The sequence below is a fragment of the Thalassophryne amazonica genome, chromosome 16 (assembly GCF_902500255.1).
Source record: "Thalassophryne amazonica chromosome 16, fThaAma1.1, whole genome shotgun sequence".
Classification (NCBI taxonomy): Eukaryota; Metazoa; Chordata; class Actinopteri; order Batrachoidiformes; family Batrachoididae; genus Thalassophryne; species Thalassophryne amazonica.
The window spans coordinates 3,010,607-3,032,316 of NC_047118.1; the positions used below are offsets into that span (position 1 = coordinate 3,010,607).

The 21,710-nt window shown below is 42.6% G+C and overlaps 1 protein-coding gene across 1 annotated transcript; it reads right to left on the reverse strand.

Annotated features, from left to right (window-relative positions):
* ccdc47 (coiled-coil domain containing 47) lies at window positions 1–20,749 on the reverse strand. The gene is made up of 13 exons (XM_034190575.1): window positions 20,630–20,749; window positions 10,964–11,253; window positions 10,743–10,844; window positions 10,340–10,514; window positions 10,094–10,215; window positions 9,931–9,996; window positions 7,539–7,640; window positions 1,835–1,945; window positions 1,652–1,737; window positions 1,507–1,565; window positions 1,201–1,310; window positions 535–702; window positions 1–431 (listed from the first exon to the last, which is right to left on the reverse strand). Exons 1-13 carry the CDS (start codon window positions 20,631–20,633, stop codon window positions 351–353), a joined length of 1,476 nt encoding a protein of 491 aa, XP_034046466.1. The 5' UTR covers window positions 20,634–20,749; the 3' UTR covers window positions 1–350.
* Between the last annotated feature and the right edge of the window lie 961 nt (window positions 20,750–21,710).

The following is a 21,710-nucleotide window of genomic DNA, read 5'->3' on the forward strand; positions in this document are numbered from 1 at the left end:
TTTTAAAATGATGGCTTTAACGCATCAAATAATGTGTTCCTTAACTCTATGCGTATATTCAATTTAAAAAGCTCAGTGAGCGACAAAATGTGCCCGAAACAAACAAACTTGGTGTGATTTGTAGTGGCATTCCATGAGAGAAAAATCCCCAGTTTCATGAGACTCGAAGCTCGCTCACTGTTAAAGCTGAGCCAACACCAAACAGATCAGGTCGAGACAAATACGGTTACGTGGGACACACTCGGAGACAGAGGTCGGCTTACGGCTGGAGACACTGCGAGCTGCAGATTGTGGAAGAGAAAACCGAGCCCAAACATCTGTATCTTTATCCACGAGCTGCTCGTATCTGCTCACATCGCTTTCACTTTGATCTGTTTCATCTTCATCTGCTTCTTTTCTATCTTCTTTTGTTCGCGACGTTGGGCCGCTTCCTATAAGACAAACAAGTGGAACAGTGATGAGAACAATAGACTGTATACATTTAAATTTGTGGGGTTTTATTTTGGGTGAAGAGTCCCGTGAGGTGTGTCAGACCTCGAGCCGACGCTGCCTATCCGGGTCCTCCTCGTTCATGATCCTCTCCTTCTCAGCTCGCTTCTTCTCCTCCCGGCGGGTCTGGGCTGCCTCCTGGCGCTGAGCGTGTGTCTGCTTCAGGAAGTTCTCCTCCACACGCGCCCGGTTTCTGTCAGCTTTCTGTTTTCCCTAAAAGCACAAGCAGGATTAAAACCAGAACTGAAACTGAAGGAGCTCAGCAAACCCACTTTGAGCACCATTGCAGGAATTTAGAGTGAGAACATACTGAAAGTGGCAACAACTAGCGATTTGAAGCTATACTGTTTTTTTTAGCTCAATCCATATAGACTTGTTAATTTCATATTACTGTATTTTTTTAAAATCTGTACTTTAAATAACTTGTTTACAAAGAAATAAGGCAATTCCAAATTCAGTAATTCTAAAAGCCTGAAGGGTGGAGATAGAACCTTTACACTATGTATAAGTTTGAACAATGAACTTGCCTGACAGAGATATGAGCTGGACGCTGCAAAATGTATAATTTCCTGCAGGAAATCGATAAGATTTGTGTGATTTACAATCCGATTGATTCACAATCACTCTGGCACCTGTCAGTCAAAACTCTGGGACACTGAATGTCACCACTCTCAGTATGTGCGCGCTCTCCTAAAGGGGATCCCTGCCCACCTCTCTGTTGAGACGGAGCTTCTTGACTTTGTCGATGCTGTAGATCACCATATTCATGAGAGGAAGCAGAGCATCCATGTCTTTGGGAGAAGTGTTGCCCATACCAGGCACTGCACACAGAAGTACGACAAAAGCCACAGACAGGTGCAGGATGAAGCCGTGGCTTATTAACTGAACCCTTTTCACAAACACAATGTCGTCACTGTTGCTTATGAGAATTCAACATATAGCAAAAACATTACAAAAAAATCAGAAAGGTCATTAGGTGATGTCAAAATCTGGGAGGAGGACAGAGAAAATGTTCACCATTAAATGTAAACAGCAGAGTCTTCTTTGTCTCAGGCAGCTTTAAGGGCTGACCCTCCCTGAAACAGCACAGACAGCATCAATGCACCAACAAACCACTTGCACAGCAACAGGGAAGAAAAAAAAAAATAAAACCAACACTTACTCTTGCATAACTTTTGGACCAGAAAATTGGTCCGAGAAATGGATGGACTCGATCTTGTCAGCGTGGGTGGTGATATAGTGAACCATCTAGAAACACCAAAAAGTTTCAAGACAACAAATCATCAAGTTAATTTTTTCAATCCTAAAACTATATACGAGTAAGGTGTACGGAGTCAGTCCTCACCTTGTTGTCCATCACCCCATCAGAGACCTCGCCCATCTCACTCAGAATAGCCAGCGAGTCTGGGAGGCTGTATTTGGCTCCAGACTTCGGCTTGTCACCGCAGAACTCACTCTGTCGAGAAAATCAAAAACTAAGGGCCCCTTCACAAATAATCAATCAATCAATCAATTTTTTTATATAGCGCCAAATCACAACAAACAGTTGCCCCAAGGCGCTTTATATTGTAAGGCAAGGCCATACAATAATTATGTAAAACCCCAACGGTCAAAACGACCCCCTGTGAGCAAGCACTTGGCTACAGTGGGAAGGAAAAACTCCCTTTTAACAGGAAGAAACCTCCAGCAGAACCAGGCTCAGGGAGGGGCAGTCTTCTGCTGGGACTGGTTGGGGCTGAGGGAGAGAACCAGGAAAAAGACATGCTGTGGAGGGGAGCAGAGATCGATCACTAATGATTAAATGCAGAGTGGTGCATACAGAGCAAAAAGAGAAAGAAACAGTGCATCATGGGAACCCCCCAGCAGTCTATGTCTATAGCAGCATAACTAAGGGATGGTTCAGGGTCACCTGATCCAGCCCTAACTATAAGCTTTAGCAAAAAGGAAAGTTTTAAGCCTAATCTTAAAAGTAGAGAGGGTGTCTGTCTCCCTGATCTGAATTGGGAGCTGGTTCCACAGGAGAGGAGCCTGAAAGCTGAAGGCTCTGCCTCCCATTCTACTCTTACAAACCCTAGGAACTACAAGTAAGCCTGCAGTCTGAGAGCGAAGCGCTCTATTGGGGTGATATGGTACTACGAGGTCCCTAAGATAAGATGGGACCTGATTATTCAAAACCTTATAAGTAAGAAGAAGAATTTTAAATTCTACTCTAGAATTAACAGGAAGCCAATGAAGAGAGGCCAATATGGGTGAGATATGCTCTCTCCTTCTAGTCCCCGTCAGTACTCTAGCTGCAGCATTTTGAATTAACTGAAGGCTTTTTAGGGAACTTTTAGGACAACCTGATAATAATGAATTACAAAAGTCCAGCCTAGAGGAAATAAATGCATGAAATAGTTTTTCAGCATCACTCTGAGACAAGACCTTTCTGATTTTAGAGATATTGCGTAAATGCAAAAAAGCAGTCCTACATATTTGATTAATATGCGCTTTGAATGACATATCCTGATCAAAAATGACTCCAAGATTTCTCACAGTATTACTAGAGGTCAGGGTAATGCCATCCAGAGTAAGGATCTGGTTAGACACCATGTTTCTAAGATTTGTGGGGCCAAGTACAATAACTTCAGTTTTATCTGAGTTTAAAAGCAGGAAATTAGAGGTCATCCATGTCTTTATGTCTGTAAGACAATCCTGCAGTTTAGGTAATTGGTGTGTGTCCTCTGGCTTCATGGATAGATAAAGCTGGGTATCATCTGCGTAACAATGAAAATTTAAGCAATACCGTCTAATAATACTGCCTAAGGGAAGCATGTATAAAGTGAATAAAATTGGTCCTAGCACAGAACCTTGTGGAACTCCATAATTAACTTTAGTCTGTGAAAAAGATTCCCCATTTACATGAACAAATTGTAATCTATTAGACAAATATGATTCAAACCACCGCAGCGCAGTGCCTTTAATACCTATGGCATGCTCTAATCTCTGTAATAAAATTTTATGGTCAACAGTATCAAAAGCAGCACTGAGGTCTAACAGAACAAGCACAGAGATGAGTCCACTGTCCGAGGCCATAAGAAGATCATTTGTAACCTTCACTAATGCTGTTTCTGTACTATGATGAATTCTAAAACCTGACTGAAACTCTTCAAATAGACCATTCCTCTGCAGATGATCAGTTAGCTGTTTTACAACTACCCTTTCAAGAATTTTTGAGAGAAAAGGAAGGTTGGAGATTGGCCTATAATTAGCTAAGATAGCTGGGTCAAGTGATGGCTTTTTAAGTAATGGTTTAATTACTGCCACCTTAAAAGCCTGTGGTACATAGCCAACTAACAAAGATAGATTGATCATATTTAAGATCGAAGCATTAAATAATGGTAGGGCTTCCTTGAGCAGCCTGGTAGGAATGGGGTCTAATAAACATGTTGATGGTTTGGATGAAGTAACTAATGAAAATAACTCAGACAGAACAATCGGAGAGAAAGAGTCTAACCAAATACCGGCATCACTGAAAGCAGCCAAAGATAACGATACGTCTTTGGGATGGTTATGAGTAATTTTTTCTCTAATAGTTAAAATTTTGTTAGCAAAGAAAGTCATGAAGTCATTACTAGTTAAAGTTAATGGAATACTCAGCTCAATAGAGCTCTGACTCTTTGTCAGCCTGGCTACAGTGCTGAAAAGAAACCTGGGGTTGTTCTTATTTTCTTCAATTAGTGATGAGTAGAAAGATGTCCTAGCTTTACGGAGGGCTTTTTTATAGAGCAACAGACTCTTTTTCCAGGCTAAGTGAAGATCTTCTAAATTAGTGAGACGCCATTTCCTCTCCAACTTACGGGTTATCTGCTTTAAGCTACGAGTTTGTGAGTTATACCACGGAGTCAGACACTTCTGATTTAAAGCTCTCTTTTTCAGAGGAGCTACAGCATCCAAAGTTGTCTTCAATGAGGATGTAAAACTATTGACGAGATACTCTATCTCCCTTACAGAGTTTAGGTAGCTACTCTGCACTGTGTTGGTATATGGCATTAGAGAACATAAAGAAAGAATCATATCCTTAAACCTAGTTACAGCGCTTTCTGAAAGACTTCTAGTGTAATGAAACTTATTCCCCACTGCTGGGTAGTCCATCAGAGTAAATGTAAATGTTATTAAGAAATGATCAGACAGAAGGGAGTTTTCAGGGAATACTGTTAAGTCTTCTATTTCCATACCATAAGTCAGAACAAGATCTAAGATATGATTAAAGTGGTGGGTGGACTCATTTACTTTTTGAGCAAAGCCAATAGAGTCTAATAATAGATTAAATGCAGTGTTGAGGCTGTCATTCTCAGCATCTGTGTGGATGTTAAAATCGCCCACTATAATTATCTTATCTGAGCTAAGCACTAAGTCAGACAAAAGGTCTGAAAATTCACAGAGAAACTCACAGTAACGACCAGGTGGACGATAGATAATAACAAATAAAACTGGTTTTTGGGACTTCCAATTAGGATGGACAAGACTAAGAGTCATGCTTTCAAATGAATTAAAGCTCTGTCTGGGTTTCTGATTAATTAATAAGCTGGAATGGAAGATTGCTGCTAATCCTCCGCCTCGGCCCGTGCTACGAGCATTCTGGCAGTTAGTGTGACTCGGGGGTGTTGACTCATTTAAACTAACATATTCATCCTGCTGTAACCAGGTTTCTGTAAGGCAGAATAAATCAATATGTTGATCAATTATTATATCATTTACCAACAGGGACTTAGAAGAGAGAGACCTAATGTTTAATAGACCACATTTAACTGTTTTAGTCTGTGGTGCAGTTGAAGGTGCTATATTATTTTTTCTTTTTGAATTTTTATGCTTAAATAGATTTTTGCTGGTTATTGGTAGTCTGGGAGCAGGCACCGTCTCTACGGGGATGGGGTAATGAGGGGATGGCAGGGGGAGAGAAGCTGCAGAGAGGTGTGTAAGACTACAACTCTTCTTCCTGGTCCCAACCCTGGATAGTCACGGTTTGGAGGATTTAAGAAAATTGGCCAGATTTCTAGAAATGAGAGCTGCTCCATCCAAAGTGGGATGGATGCCGTCTCTCCTAACAAGACCAGGTTTTCCCCAGAAGCTTTGCCAATTATCTATGAAGCCCACCTCATTTTTTGGACACCACTCAGACAGCCAGCAATTCAAGGAGAACATGCGGCTAAACATGTCACTCCCGGTCCGATTGGGGAGGGGCCCAGAGAAAACTACAGAGTCCGACATTGTTTTTGCAAAGTTACAAATAACACGAAAGAGACGCAGAAACCGGAATAAAATCCGCAAACCAAAAGCAAAATGGGGAACCGCTAAACATTCCACCTGCTGACACGAGGGACGCATGGCCAGACAGGCGTGCATGATACCGCAGCAATGGTTTTGTGCTCATGTTCGCGCGCATGAACACAGTGTGAGCACGTGGAAAGTTGCACACACAGCAGCGGAGGGAAAAATGAATAAAATACCACAATTTATAACACTTAATTCCTGTTATAAAAAGCGGATTTAGCCTCTGCCTAGACGTACACCAGGAAGTAATGAAATGACGTGGATTACTATTCCCCTTTTATGTTTTACATTAATTACCTGATGCACTCGAGCTGGCCGGCTCCCGTCTCACGAAGAGCCGGGCTCTCGCGTCGTGAACACATGCAGCTGGCATGGCGTGCCCAGCACACAGTGATCTGCTGCAAATGTGACGTGTCTCAATTATTATAATGTGGTGAAATCTCACAGTGACACACGTCCCGCGGGGGGCGTCCTGTGGGGTGATGTCCAGCATGGCACAATATTCATCAGCACTGGTCAGCTGACGCAATATGTTTAATTTATTCCAGGCGAGGACAGCATGCCGACGTCCGCGCTTCATGCTGTAGTTATGCGACTTAATATCCTACAAGCCAGTACAGGTGTTCCCAAGCTGTCACTTGTGAGCAGATATCTGACCAGCTGCACATCACAGGGGGACACGCCCATCTGTCAGCAGACCTCGGCAGGTCACAAAAAAAAAAAAAAAGGCTCACTCTGTTGCTTTATTCTGTAATTTTAATTTAATGTAGGTATTATTATGTGTTTGTCCTGCATCGGTCTGATGTCTGTGTTTTTAATTTGACACCTTGCATGCACGGCTACGTCCAGGTGACAGGTGCTGTATGTCCATAGCAAAGCGATCACACAAGAATGAGTTCTTGCCTTCACCCTTACGTGTTTCATTTAATTTCCACTCTTTTTGTCTGTCATGTAAAGTACAATTTATGTGGTGGAAGAGACAACAGTCAGCCAGGTGGCTTCACACCGTGTCGCAGGCTGGTCCTCATGAGGGTGTGAGCGCCCGCACACACGTGCACTGTGTGTTTTCCAGCTGAGCTGCAAGACACAGCGGTCAGCTGCGGGTCAGCGGTCAGCGACTGGAATGCGGGACCTTCAGCCACAGCTGACACTGCTGGATTCATAGTGTGTGTGTGTGTGTGTGTTGGTGGGACATACTCCACAAGCCATTTGTGTTGCTGGGGGCGGATGACGACAGACTTCACACGCCATTTGTGTGTGTGTGGTTGGGGGGGTTCTGCACAGTTACACCCATGTGTGTTGCTAGGTGACACCGCAGTCGTGTTGCAATTTGACAATTTTCACAGACAGTTCGAATGTGATCGTCTGCTGTCTACTATCGTACCAGGTGTGTGAATAGCCCCGCCTTTTCTAAGCGTGCAGTGAGCGGTGTTAGATGTTCGTGAGGGACACCTGCAATTTGGCCAACACCTGCTGAGAGTGGATTGAATGAGCATGTGCAGGACATTCGCAAATGGTTGTTGGATCAGGTATATGAGGCAGCTCTGATTTTTAACAAATGGCATGCAATTCCTTCTTTGTGCGCTAGTCGGCTTCAATTGTGTTATGTGTGAAGGGGCCCGAAGCTGCACTGGAGTCAAAACTTCAGAGCTGATAAAAGAATGAGACTTTTTTTGGGATGAGTACTGCTATAAGTAGTTTGATTTCCACTTTTTTTGGGGGGGGAATTTATTTACCAAGTCCTGCATCTCCTTCTGAAGCCGGGCCATCGCCTTCTTTGTACCCACAGCAAACACAAACGTGTCCATGTCCTCATCATTAAGGGTCACTTTAATTTGCTGCAAACACAGCATTGGTTAGATAAAGACAGTAACGACACTCAACAGCTCACTGCATCTATAGTTAGGACTGTCATGATAACGACTGTATCAACTCATCGTACGATGTATGAATTTGACCTAGATTATCTTTGGTCTGGTGTGTTTACAATAGGTTTTTATTTACACAAGAATGTTGCAAAGACACCAGAATATGCAGCATGGTTTCACTCCCGTGCCACAGTGCCAATGTTTTTGGCCGTGTTGTTCATGTATACTCAGTGATGTAGTCTTATCATGGGTAGGGCCAGAGAGTTCAGAGACAGAGACACACACACACACACACACACACACACACACACACACACACACACACACACACACACACACACACACACACACACACACACACACACACACACGAAGTGACAGTGAAGCAGGTGAAGTAAAGATAACTTAATCAACACTAACAGGTGTCTTTCTTGACAATTGCATAATTACAATTGGTACATTTGAAAGGACAAGTCCAAATGAATTTGGTTTCCAAATCCCATTCCACTGACCCAGAGTGGAAACATTGTGGGTTTAAACCAAATGAGACGAAGATTCTTTTTACGTGAGCAAGCCAGTATGTTGAATGTTTAAAACTCCTCTTTACTCAAATGCAATTTTTGTTAACGGAGTCCTACGCTGCGTTCACACCAGGCACGACACGAGCGACTGCAGCCACAGGTTGCCATGTAATTCCTATGTATTGACGCGTTTTGGCGACAAACTGCGCAGTGCGATGCGATGGACTCAAGTGAAGCGACGCGAGTGAAGCGATTTTGAGCGTTTTGCACGTTTGTAGCGCGATATTGCGTCGCGTCACGTCGTGTTGCCCTCCTCCCCAAGTTGAAAAATCTGAACTTTTTCGTCTCGTCGTGCTGCGATGACCAATCAGGGACTGAATATGTAGTGATGTGGAGATGTCTGGAGTTTGACTGAAGATGTGAACATGTCCTGTCTCTGGTAGCAGCCTGTGAGCAGGACTTATGTCTCTTTTGTCCTTTATTTCACATTATGAGAGTTTTTGGAGCAAGCAGCAGCAGCACCACAGCAGCGGGAGCGGAGTTTTTCTTTTTCTTTTATGTGCGCGTGTGCGAGGGAATCGTCCATGGAGATTATTTTACTTATTAACTACACAGATGTATAATAAAGCAAATGGTGACTGGTTTCGAAAGACAATTATGACAGAGTTTTTTTGGGAAAGAGCGAGGAGCAGCCTCACAGCAAGCCGCGGAGTTTCTTTCTTTCTTTTTTTTCTTCTTACATGCGCGCGCGAGCGAATCGTCTGTGTGGAGAATATTTTATTAATTAACTACACAGATGTATAATAAAACAAATGGTGACTGGTTTCTAAACACAATTATGACAGATTTTTGAGGGAAGAGCGAGCTGCAGCAAGCAGCGGAGTTTCTTTTTTCTTTTTTTTAATTGTTTACATGTGCGCGCGTGAACAGGACAGTTGGTCCTCAAACTGGGTCCTGCAGAGGCAGAAGGACCACTGAAAGCGGCTGTCATCCAGACGCAGCTCCTGCAGCAAATAATGATACTCTCTGTATTGGGAGCTTTTCACAACGACTCGCTCCGTGTGATCAAGGTCCGTCATGATGACTTGACGCCGAGCGGAATGGAAGCTCCTCCTATTTGATGACGCACCGGGGCAAATTTTCGCAGCGAAAGTCCACCCAAGCAGAGCGACACACCGGGCAAAGGAGGCGTGTCCGTCACCACGCGACCCCCGTGAATTTGTAGCGTCTGATCGCGCCCGGTGTGAACGCGGCACTAGAGTCCATTTTATTTATTTATTAATTTCCTGTGGGGTCATGGGTGGGCTGGAGCCTACGCCAGCGGTCACTGTGTAAGAGACAGGATGCCAGTCTATCGCAGGGCCACAGAGAAACACAGTCACTTCACACCTACAGCCAATTTAAAGTTTCCAATCCACCTAACCTGCATGTCTCTGGATGTGGGAGGAAGCTGGAGCACCCGGAGGGAACCTACACAAACACGGGGAGAACATGCAAACCCCACACAGAAAAGACAAGGTGGGAAGCGATCCCAGAACATTCTTGCTGTGAGGCAACAGTGCTAACCACTAAACCACCGCAAACTTTGCTTACAGCAGTCTACAATGACGATAATATCATTTACCAAAATTATTTCTGGAACAATATATCATCCAATAAAAAGAGTTATCATGACAGGCCTATCTATAGCTTGTGTTCCACTTAAGATAGCCAATTTGCTACTTCATTCATACACGTACCACTTGATCACAGATGGGCCTCATCATCCTGGCCAGAACATTGAGAAGGTCTTGCCTCTTGAGGAACTTGAAAAGGAAAACAATAACCACGGGTTGAAATTTTAAGACAATATGCCAACACGAGTAAACACACTCAGTACACATCTGTTCACGCTGCATATACCTTGAGTTGGATCAGCATGCCTTCACAGCACACACGTCCAGAGCACCACAAATTGTAAATGTGCTCATTTTCCTGATTCAGCTTTCCGGTGCTCACTGCTTCCTTACTGGTGCCGTCATCACCTACACATGCAAAATAAAAAAAATTCTGCAGTAACACAGACTGCACCTCATGCCAGCTGGGAGCATGTAATCATTTTTACCACAACCTCCAAGCACATGTATAAGGAGAGCTCAAAGTACTCACCCACTAGTGCAAAGTTGCTTTCAAGAAGTTCTCTGTGAGAGTTGAACCAAGCTTGTGCAAGGCGGCTGTTCTTGTTCTTGCCAATGATATAGTTCATGATGTACGCTAGTAATCCAGTCACCATCAGGATCTCCATGTAGTAACTCTCCCAGCTGTTTTGAAGATGTGCTGGAACCTACAGACAAAACAGGAGGTGGTTGTCAGGAATAAAACAAGAGAAACATCACAAAAAGAATTTCTTAAAGCAATCAGTTTAAACAAACATTTTCTGGGAGCTACAAGCCTAAAATGCAGCAATCGGATGCATCATGTCAAAAATTAGGATTTATCAGCTCAATAACATGAAGTGTGAAAACAGTAAACGGTACACTAAGGGCACCTGAGTATAACAAGGTAGACTTACTGTATGGATTATGAGAGGGTCCTTCAAGGAATGACTAGTTTTCTCCATGTCTCCAATACCTTCAAACTCCTCTTGGTCATATTTACTGTACATGTCTTGATCCTACAGAAACATGACAGTGAGACAGCATTACTACAAATACGGTACAAATCATAAATATTCAAAAGCAAGTAGGTAATGGTTACAAAGCCATCCATACAGAGCACTACACAAAACCACACCTGTGTGTCTGAGTCTTCAAAACCATCCTGGCCATCCTCCAGCTCCACAGTAGCTTCATCGTCTTCCTCTGGCTGAGAGGAAGGCAAAACCCTTGGTGGAGGTACAGTTTGTGTCTCAGCTACAGGGTCGTCATTCATGTCCTCAAACTCTGCAAAATCATTGTCATCAAAGTCTACTAGGTCTTCCCCATCATCAAATTCATCATTATAGCGTCCCCTGGAGACGGGAAGGGCCAGGAGAAAGAGCAGTGTGGGGACCAGGAGCAGAAATGTACTTCGCATGGCGGGACCTACAGCAGTGTGGAACAGCAGATTGCAAAGAGTGTTAATGCAGCTGATGCGTAAATATACACTCACTGGCCACTCTGAGTACACCTTACTAGTACTGGGTTAAACAACCTTTTTGCCTTCACAACTGCTTTAATTCTTCTCGGCACCAATTCCAGAAACATTCCTCAGTGACTTTGTTCCTTATTGGCATGTTACATCCATGCAGTTGCCACACTAATACACCACCATCACCAAACTGAACGTGTGATTTAAGGCAGAACTGATACACACAGGGATTGATACACTTTCTTGTTGATAACAAAATTCTGGCCCTTCCACCAGAATGCAGCTGCAGAAAGCAAGACTCACAAGATCAGGCAACCTTTTTCTATCCTTCCATTGTCTTGTTTTGGTGTGCCCATGGACACTGTAGCCTCAGTTTGTTGTTCGTAGCTTACAATCAATCAATCAATTTTTTTATATAGCGCCAAATCACAACAAACAGTTGCCCCAAGGCGCTTTATATTGTAAGGCAAGGCCATACAATAATTATGTAAAACCCCAACGGTCAAAACGACCCCCTGTGAGCAAGCACTTGGCTACAGTGGGAAGGAAAAACTCCCTTTTAACAGGAAGAAACCTCCAGCAGAACCAGGCTCAGGGAGGGGCAGTCTTCTGCTGGGACTGGTTGGGGCTGAGGGAGAGAACCAGGAAAAAGACATGCTGTGGAGGGGAGCAGAGATCGATCACTAATGATTAAATGCAGAGTGGTGCATACAGAGCAAAAAGAGAAAGAAACAGTGCATCATGGGAACCCCCCAGCAGTCTACGTCTATAGCAGCATAACTAAGGGATGGTTCAGGGTCACCTGATCCAGCCCTAACTATAAGCTTTAGCAAAAAGGAACGTTTTAAGCCTAATCTTAAAAGTAGAGAGGGTGTCTGTCTCCCTGATCTGAATTGGGAGCTGGTTCCACAGGAGAGGAGCCTGAAAGCTGAAGGCTCTGCCTCCCATTCTACTCTTACAAACCCTAGGAACTACAAGTAAGCCTGCAGTCTGAGAGCGAAGCGCTCTATTGGGGTGATATGGTACTACGAGGTCCCTAAGATAAGATGGGACCTGATTATTCAAAACCTTATAAGTAAGAAGAAGAATTTTAAATTCTACTCTAGAATTAACAGGAAGCCAATGAAGAGAGGCCAATATGGGTGAGATATGCTCTCTCCTTCTAGTCCCCGTCAGTACTCTAGCTGCAGCATTTTGAATTAACTGAAGGCTTTTTAGGGAACTTTTAGGACAACCTGATAATAATGAATTACAATAGTCCAGCCTAGAGGAAATAAATGCATGAATTAGTTTTTCAGCATCACTCTGAGACAAGACCTTTCTGATTTTAGAGATATTGCGTAAATGCAAAAAAGCAGTCCTACATATTTGTTTAATATGCGCTTTGAATGACATATCCTGATCAAAAATGACTCCAAGATTTCTCACAGTATTACTAGAGGTCAGGGTAATGCCATCCAGAATAAGGATCTGGTTAGACACCATAACTTCAGTTTTATCTGAGTTTAAAAGCAGGAAATTAGAGGTCATCCATGTCTTTATGTCTGTAAGACAATCCTGCAGTTTAGCTAATTGGTGTGTGTCCTCTGGCTTCATGGATAGATAAAGCTGGGTATCATCTGCATAACAATGAAAATTTAAGCAATACCGTCTAATAATACTGCCTAAGGGAAGCATGTATAAAGTGAATAAAATTGGTCCTAGCACAGAACCTTGTGGAACTCCATAATTAACTTTAGTCTGTGAAGAAGATTCCCCATTTACATGAACAAATTGTAATCTATTAGACAAATATGATTCAAACCACCGCAGCGCAGTGCCTTTAATACCTATGGCATGCTCTAATCTCTGTAATAAAATTTTATGGTCAACAGTATCAAAAGCAGCACTGAGGTCTAACAGAACAAGCACAGAGATGAGTCCACTGTCCGAGGCCATAAGAAGATCATTTGTAACCTTCACTAATGCTGTTTCTGTACTATGATGAATTCTAAAACCTGACTGAAACTCTTCAAATAGACCATTCCTCTGCAGATGATCAGTTAGCTGTTTTACAACTACCCTTTCAAGAATTTTTGAGAGAAAAGGAAGGTTGGAGATTGGCCTATAATTAGCTAAGATAGCTGGGTCAAGTGATGGCTTTTTAAGTAATGGTTTAATTACTGCCACCTTAAAAGCCTGTGGTACATAGCCAACTAACAAAGATAGATTGATCATATTTAAGATCGAAGCATTAAATAATGGTAGGGCTTCCTTGAGCAGCCTGGTAGGAATGGGGTCTAATAAACATGTTGATGGTTTGGATGAAGTAACTAATGAAAATAACTCAGACAGAACAATCAGAGAGAAAGAGTCTAACCAAATACCGGCATCACTGAAAGCAGCCAAAGATAACGATACGTCTTTGGGATGGTTATGAGTAATTTTTTCTCTAATAGTTAAAATTTTGTTAGCAAAGAAAGTCATGAAGTCATTACTAGTTAAAGTTAATGGAATACTCAGCTCAATAGAGCTCTGACTCTTTGTCAGCCTGACTACAGTGCTGAAAAGAGTCAGAGTAATGACTCTTTTACAGTAATGGCATCTACAGTGGTCTTCTGCTGCAATGTTCCACATGTATTTAAAGATGTTCTTCTGCATCTACTGATGACTTTACATCAGCTTGAACCAATCTGACCACTGCTCTCTAACCTATGGACAGCAAACTGGACTGGACACCACACCAACCACCTGTACAGGAAAGGACACAGCAGGCTGGACTTCCTGAGGAGACTGTGGTCGTTTAACATCTGCAGGAAACTCCTGTGGATGTTCTACCAGTCTGTAGTAGCCAGCGTCCTCTTTTACACAGTGGTGTGCTGGGGGTGGGGGGTGGGGAGGGCAGCACACAAAGAGACACATCCAGGCTGGACAAACTGATCAGGCGGCCTGGCTCTGTGGTTGGCAGGAAGTTGGACTCTCTGGTCATGATGGCAGAGAAGAGAACACTGGACAAACTACTGGACATTATGGACGATGCCAATCACCGTCAGCAGCAACCATCAGACTGTACAACTCCTCAGTTGGCAGGGGAGGAGTTAAAGAAAGACAGAGGACAGGAAGGAGAGGAACAGTTGTAGCCAGTGAACCAATAATGATCAGTATGTCTGGTATTTATAATTGTATTTATATTTTGCAAATTATTTTGATGCTCTGTGTGCTTCTTACCCTGTGTGCTGCTATACAATGATGCTGGAACCTCAGTTACCCTGAGGGAGTCTTTCCAAGGGATTAATAAAGTTCCATCTAATCTAATCTCTGGTGGGGGCTCAAATGCCCAGAGTACAACTACTGAATGAAAGCTTATCCTTTCTCCATCCAATCTGTGAAGCCTAGAGATGGTTATGTGTGGAAGTCTCAGTAGATCAGCAGTTTCTGAAATATTCCAACCAGCCTGTGTAACAATAACAGCCGTACTCTACACTGACAGTTACTTAAATCACCTTTCTTTTTTCTTCTAATGCTTGGTTTGAACTTCAACAGATTCTCTTAACCATGTAAACATGCCTGAAGGCAGTGAGCTTCTGCCACATTATTGGCTGATTCGAACGCTGCAGAAAAACACTTGAACAGGCTGGTTTCAACATAAACACAGAAAGTTAAACACAGAAGGTCATCATTCCAAAAACATAACATAATGGAAGAAAAAAAAGAACCTACCACATACACCACCAAAAACAAAGTGAAAGCAGAACAAAAAGTGTTTTAACTTTTAAACGTTACTTCTGTACCATCTACCACTGGCTATATTTACATGGACATCAATAATCTGACACCGACCTCATTTTTAGTAAGACCATATTCAGAATATGGTCTTTAAAAGAGTTGTCTAAAGAATATTCAGTTCATATTCCAGTTTACATGTTACAGAGAAAAGTCTGCAGGGCTCGACAGAGCCATTTGCCTGCTGGCCCGGTGCCGATTTGGCCCACTTTTGGGCCACTTCGGGCCACTACAATTTATCAAATGATGCTCAGGCCACCACAAAAATATGCAAAATTCTATTTATTTTTATCATATTTTGCGGTGGTAAAGTCGAATTTCTTCACATCTGCGTGTCATCAAACTTCACCGAGTCCGCCACGTTTGTTTTGGTCTCGCACCACGCTCCATGCTCCCGCAGAATCTCGCGCATATTGAAATGTATGTTGTCAATGCCTGGAGCATGCGTTCGGCCGTTTCCGTCACCGACCTTCAGAAATGTTCGTGAGCATCTTTAAATGCGCGGAAAGCTGCAGGAAATGAAGACGAACAAGACGCAAATCTAACAGAACACTTTGAAATTTGAACCGAAATATGTTTAAACTACAACCACCCAAACCCAGACAACAACCAGGAAAGTTTTGCTAAGGGAATTGGCCAGAAGAGGAAGCTTAGTGATGATGAGTTAAGAGAGAGAGACAGGCTATATGAAAGAAACAAGAGGAAGAGAGGTTTTGTCCCGACCTGGCCACGGAAATGACCATGGCTTGGTCACGACCAAGAGAAGAATGAGGTTTTCTGCCAAATCTGTAGGGCCTATCTGTCGTATGCTGACAAGTAAGTAAAGTATATGCTTGGTCCTGGTAGACTCTGGCTGTTCTGAAGCTAGTTTAAAAGTCTAACCAGCTTGCCTTTGTGGAAACCACACGGTGGCAACATTAGCAAAGGAGCCAAGCATAATTTTTATTTTTAGATCTATAACTCCAATCCAGACAAGGCATACGTTTTAGTTTTGATATGGACCTACATCTGTAGTTTACATTTCTGACTGTGAGTTTGCCAACTCTGAGGATTGCTAAAAAAATGCCCTCTAAATTTTATGGGAGTCACTATTTTTTTTACACTTAAAGCAGACCTGCATTGAAATAAATGTGGTCAGATCTCAGAAAGAAATAGCTGATATGTATTTATAAGACCCTTATGAATGCAATAAAGTAAATCTGCAAGCCCAAATTTGTAATTCAGCGGAGAAATCTTCGTTTAAAAATGACCAATTTGCAGCTAAAATTTGGCCCTCAGCGAAAACCGTTTGTACATCCGGGACATTGTAGTGACATTCGGCAGAAGACGGAGCGCTCGCGCCTTCAGTCCGATCTCGCATTGAAATTGATTTTATCTGTTAATAATGTTACTGTTATACACATCCTGGTTTCAGCATCCAAAAGTAAGCTGCAATGAATGTGAGCTACAGCTCTACATGCTCAGATCAGCGGCAAGCGACATCGACAGCGGGCGACGTTCTTCCCCGACGCCTCGCTCTCTGCCTCCGCTGCGCTTACTAAGTCTGCGGGCTCTGTAACCGCCGAAGCGGGCCACTCACACCCCTGTGTCTGCTGTGCAGCCACATCACCTCTCTGTCTACTGAATGAAGGTGCAGCCAACTTGGCAAAAGTCCAGAGACTACGCTCGCTGTTTTGATGCGGAGCGGCCGGTGACACCTGTTGCTGCAAGGACAGACTTTCCGCAGCGCCGCACATCTCGGTAATCGGAGCCACAGAGCTCCGTGGCCACTGAGAGAGGTTTATATCTTTTTAATGACTTGGATTCTTTGCGGGTCCCGCCTCCGTACCCCACGACGGTAACACTGGAGGCGAAAGACAGTAGATTTTCATTGCGACACCACTCAATCAAACAGGCGTATGAAAAAGTCCCCCAGAAATTTTCAAGCACAAATAAAAGAAATGTGTACTCACCAAACGTGCCACAAGACAATATGAAGTTTTAAAAAAAGTAGATCCTTCCGTATAAGACAATAAAAAGGTGCAGATGCAAACCGACGTAAATCCACAAATTACAGTTGGCACGCGCAATGCATGCTGGGATAGGGTCTTTTCCCTGATGTCTCGGCAGCGTCCCGGATGTGATGACTTTAGCTGTAAATTTGTCATTTTTAAATGAAGATTTCTCCGTTGAATGACAGATCTGTGATCGCAGATTTACTTTACTACATTCAGAAGGATCTTATGTGTAAATATAAGTCATTTTTTGGTCCAAAGATCTGACTGCATTTATTTCAATGCAGGTCTACTTTAAGAATGCCCTCTGATAAATTCTATCTTTTTTAACTTCATGGTACATAGACTATTTTATGTTTTTTTGGACTGGTTTATTTTATACAGGCAGTTTTATTTGCAGGATTTCAGGGTGGAATATCATGAACTCTTGCGCGCAAAACCATGGGCCAGTGCTCCTACACTGTGGGCCACTAATTTCTAAATTCTACTGGCCCTGTGGGCCAGTGGGGCAAATTGGTTTATGTCAAGCCCTGGTCTGATTAATGACTCACAGTCAGGTTGTTACATTCCATATACCATATGAGTTGCAATATGCAGTTGAAACTCAAATAGGATGTCATAGTCTAATCAAAATGTTTGCATGTCTGTAACACACTTCAACAATCAGACTAAGATCAGAATGCACCACGCCTGAATCAGATTACTAAATACTCTGATTATGACCTTGTTCGGATTAAGGTAATTAGAACAAGGGGCTATCCGCAAGTAGCCATATTAATACAAAATTCCACCCATATTCCTCTGTAAACCCTGAGGCCCACTGGTGCTGGTTCTTGTTTCTGGATTCAATAGTGTGAAACATATGAGAAATTGTGACTCCCACTGGACGGGATGCCAGTCCAATGCAGGTTACTTCCCTAGCCAAAGCCAGTACCCATTTACAGCTGGGTGGAGCCAGGGAGCATGAGTGGGACTCAAGCCTACATCTGCACACTGGCAACCCAGCTCCTTATCAAATAAGCTATCTGCTCTTAAATTTTGTATTACACATTTGTATTATTATTATTAAATTTTGTATTATTAATAAACAGCTGTAATGATGATACAAAATTCCATACGTACATAGGCATGTTTTATCCCATAGGGTTATGGTTAGTGTTTATACTATAGCCATTTCAGGCATGAGCATGAGACACCCTGAAAAATCTTGAAAGTCAGTCAAAGCCAGGGAACTGGGGCATGCTGTAAGAGCTCCTGAATTTCAGGCAAATTTGGACCCATTTTAAGCCTTATTTGGCAGCCAAGCAGATGTTTGTAAAAGTCAAGAATACAGGAATAGAATATAGGAATACAGATCATTCTAAAAAAAAAAAAAAAAAAAAAATCAGGAATTCAGAAAAAAAAATGCCTGATATGTGGCATGTATGATGACTTCAATTTGTCTGTCTATATGTGGCCCTGCGATAGACTGGCATCCTGTCCAGGGTGTATCCCGCCTCATTCCCTATGACTGCTGTGATAGGATCCAGTCCCCTGTTGACCTTTAACTGGAGTAAGTGGGTACAGAAAATGAATGGATGGATGATAGATGGATGGATGGATAATGGCTTCAACTCATTGCAGAGTGTGATATGCTGTGGCATAATGCCGCGTTCACACCAGATGCCACGCGAGCGACGGCGGCAACAGGTTGCCATGTAATCCCTATGGAAGGACGCGCTGTGGCACCACAAAAGTTCAAACCATGCAATGCCACGCGATGGACATGAATAAAGTGACGCGAATGAAGCGATTTTGAGCAATTGGCGCGTTTGTTGCCCTCCTCCCCAAGTTGAAAAATCTGAACTTTTTCGTCTTGTCGCATCGCGATGACCAATCAGGGACTGGATATGTAGTGACGTGAAGATGTCTGGAGTTTATACTTGATGTGGACATGTCCTGTCTCTGGCCGCCAGCCTATGAACAGGACTTATGTCCCTTTTGTCCTTTATTTCACAATTATGACAGAGTTTGAGGGGAGAGCAAGCAGCAGCACTGTCGCAGCAGCTAGTTTTTTTTTTCACGTGCATGCGTGAATGAATCATCTGTGAAGATAATTTTATTAGCTACACAGATGTATAATAAAACAAATGGTGACTGGTTTATAACACAATGATGACAGAGTTTGAGGGGAGACAGAGTGAGGAACTGCAGCAGCAGCAGCCAGTTCTTTTTTCTTTGTTTACATGTGCGTGCACGAACGAATCATCCGTGAAGATCATTTTATTAACTACACAGATGTATAATACAACAAATGGTGACTGGTTTATAACACAATGATGACAGAGTTTGAGGGGAGAGCGAGGAACTGCAGCGGCAGCCAGTTTTTTTCTTTGTACACATGTGCGCGCGAACGGGATAGGAGGTCCTCAAACTGGGTCCTGGAGAGGCAGAAGTACCGCTGAAAGCGGCCGTCATCCAGATGCAACTCCTGCAGCAAATGATGAATTTGTGGCATCGCGTGGCGTCCGGTGTGCACGCAGCTCATGCAGAGTGACACACTGGGCAATGGTGGCGCGTCCATTGCCAGGCAAGGGATGCGAATTTGTGGTGTCGTGTGGTGTGAATGCAGCATAAGTGGTACGGCATTAAAGTTCTCAGTCAAAGGCACTGGGTTTGAATCCCAATCATGTTAAGGAGTCTTTTTTTTTTCTACTTAAAGTATAAAATGCTTATATAACCATAGATAATTATATTTTGAAACCACAGAAAGTGTTAACAATAGTCACTTCCAATTGTTATTTTGAAGCAAAAAAGGTATGTAGCCTCATAATCATGTGTTCTAAATTGGCCAATCAAAACTACTATGTATAGAATTGCCTATTTTTTTACTGGTCACTGCCATCAGAAAATGATGTTTACATGCCAATGTCTTATTCAGGTTAATGTCAGAATATTACTGTCCATGTAAACCTAAATTACGATCTCTGAGACTCCGTTTATTATATTTTTAGGATTATTTGAAAACATGACAGAAGACAAAACAAACATGATGATGTACAGTCAGTTCTGTTTGCACTGCTGCTGTAAACCTGCTGAGGACAGATTCCTCTGAGGAAAGAGAGAAAACAACACTAATGAGGAAGAATCAGTGTTTCCTTTTCCCCACGTCTTTGTGACTGTGGGTGAAAAGGCTAGGACGTAATTACACAGGTAAAAACAAAGGCTAGGAAGTAATTACACAGATATAAACATATTAACCAAGAGTTCTACTTTTTACACACATGTCGCTAACCTAAGTTAGTTTAGCCGAAGAAGTAGCCTCTACGACGCGCTCTGCTAACAGACTACGTTAGCCTCTGACCGAACAAATCTACTTAAACAATGGGCACTCGCTAAAGAAATGTGTAAGATTAAAAGATAAGACTTAATCACACCACAGTAACCACCCCACTGAACCACTAATAGCAGCTTACAAATATGCCATTAGCATGCTAACTATAGCTAACGAACGTGTCACAGCAAAATAGACGGTTCTTTCTTTTTCCAACTTGGTGAGTTTTGTTGAAACAAAACAAATCTTAACGTAACTTACCCATAAAAATACTTTATCGCGGAACGTGGTTAAGATAAAGAAAGTGGAATCTTAGACCTTGTTCGGTGTGCTCTGGTGGGAGAGCCTTGTCTCACAAATCTTCGTAAAACAGTGTCGAAGCAGTGTTTCGAAACGTGTATCAAATTAAATGATCCACTTTACCCCAAGGCCGGAATCGAAACAGTTCAATGACACTGATCCAGGATCGGTTTTCGAAACCTAGCAGACGAAAAGTGATGCGTGTAGCTGATCTGCAGTCAGCACACCACCTGACCGTATACTGCGCTGTACATGGTGTATATACTTCTTAACTTTTGTTTGCGCCTGTTGTTTTATTTTGTTTTGTGTGTAATTTAACTTTTCCCGCTATTGATTTGTACCAGTGACAATTTAAAATAAGCTTCATCTTATTGCAGTTTTTGCTGTGCCTCTTGAGATTTTATACATTTTAATTTTGATGAAATTAAAAAACAGACTTCTTTATATGAAAAAAAAATCTAAAGTTATTCCCTTTACACTCACTGATGGGAGTTTAAATACTTTGGGCCAACTGGTCAAAGTTCAGAGTTCAGAGGTCAACTGTAGATCTTGCAGATGCTGAGGATGGAGAGGTAATATGTCACCACCTCGACTCCTTGTAGCCTGTTCCTACTGACTTTCATGCCCCTTCTCTCCAGAGCATATCTCCACCTCTCCAGGCTAGACTCAACCAGTTCTCTATGCTCACTACAGATCACAATGTCATCTGTAAACATCATAGTCCAATCTGTCATTCCTACTGCACATCTCACCGCTGTCTTATTATCCTTGTACATGACCTGCACTACCCTCACATACGTCTCTGCCACTCCAGACATCCTCATACAATACCACAACTCTTCTCTTGGCACCCTGTCATAAGCTTTCCCTAAATCCACAAACACACAATGTAACTCCTTGTGACCTTCTCTATACTTCTCCATTATATTCTCAGAGCAAACATTGCATCTGTGGTAACAATGGTGTGCATAAGTATGCATTCTTGTTAGTATGTGGAGGTCATAATCTGATTCAGGTGTTTACATGTCTCAAATGCACCTCA

Bases quoted from the DNA above. Each gene is read 5' to 3' on its own strand.
- ccdc47 (XM_034190575.1), bottom strand. The intron at 1,566-1,651 runs GTAAGTGTTGGT...GTGCTGTTTCAG, and splicing joins GGTCCAAAAGTTATGCAAGA to GGAGGGTCAGCCCTTAAAGC. The intron at 432-534 runs GTCTGACACACC...TTTGTCTTATAG, and splicing joins ATAGGCAGCGTCGGCTCGAG to GAAGCGGCCCAACGTCGCGA.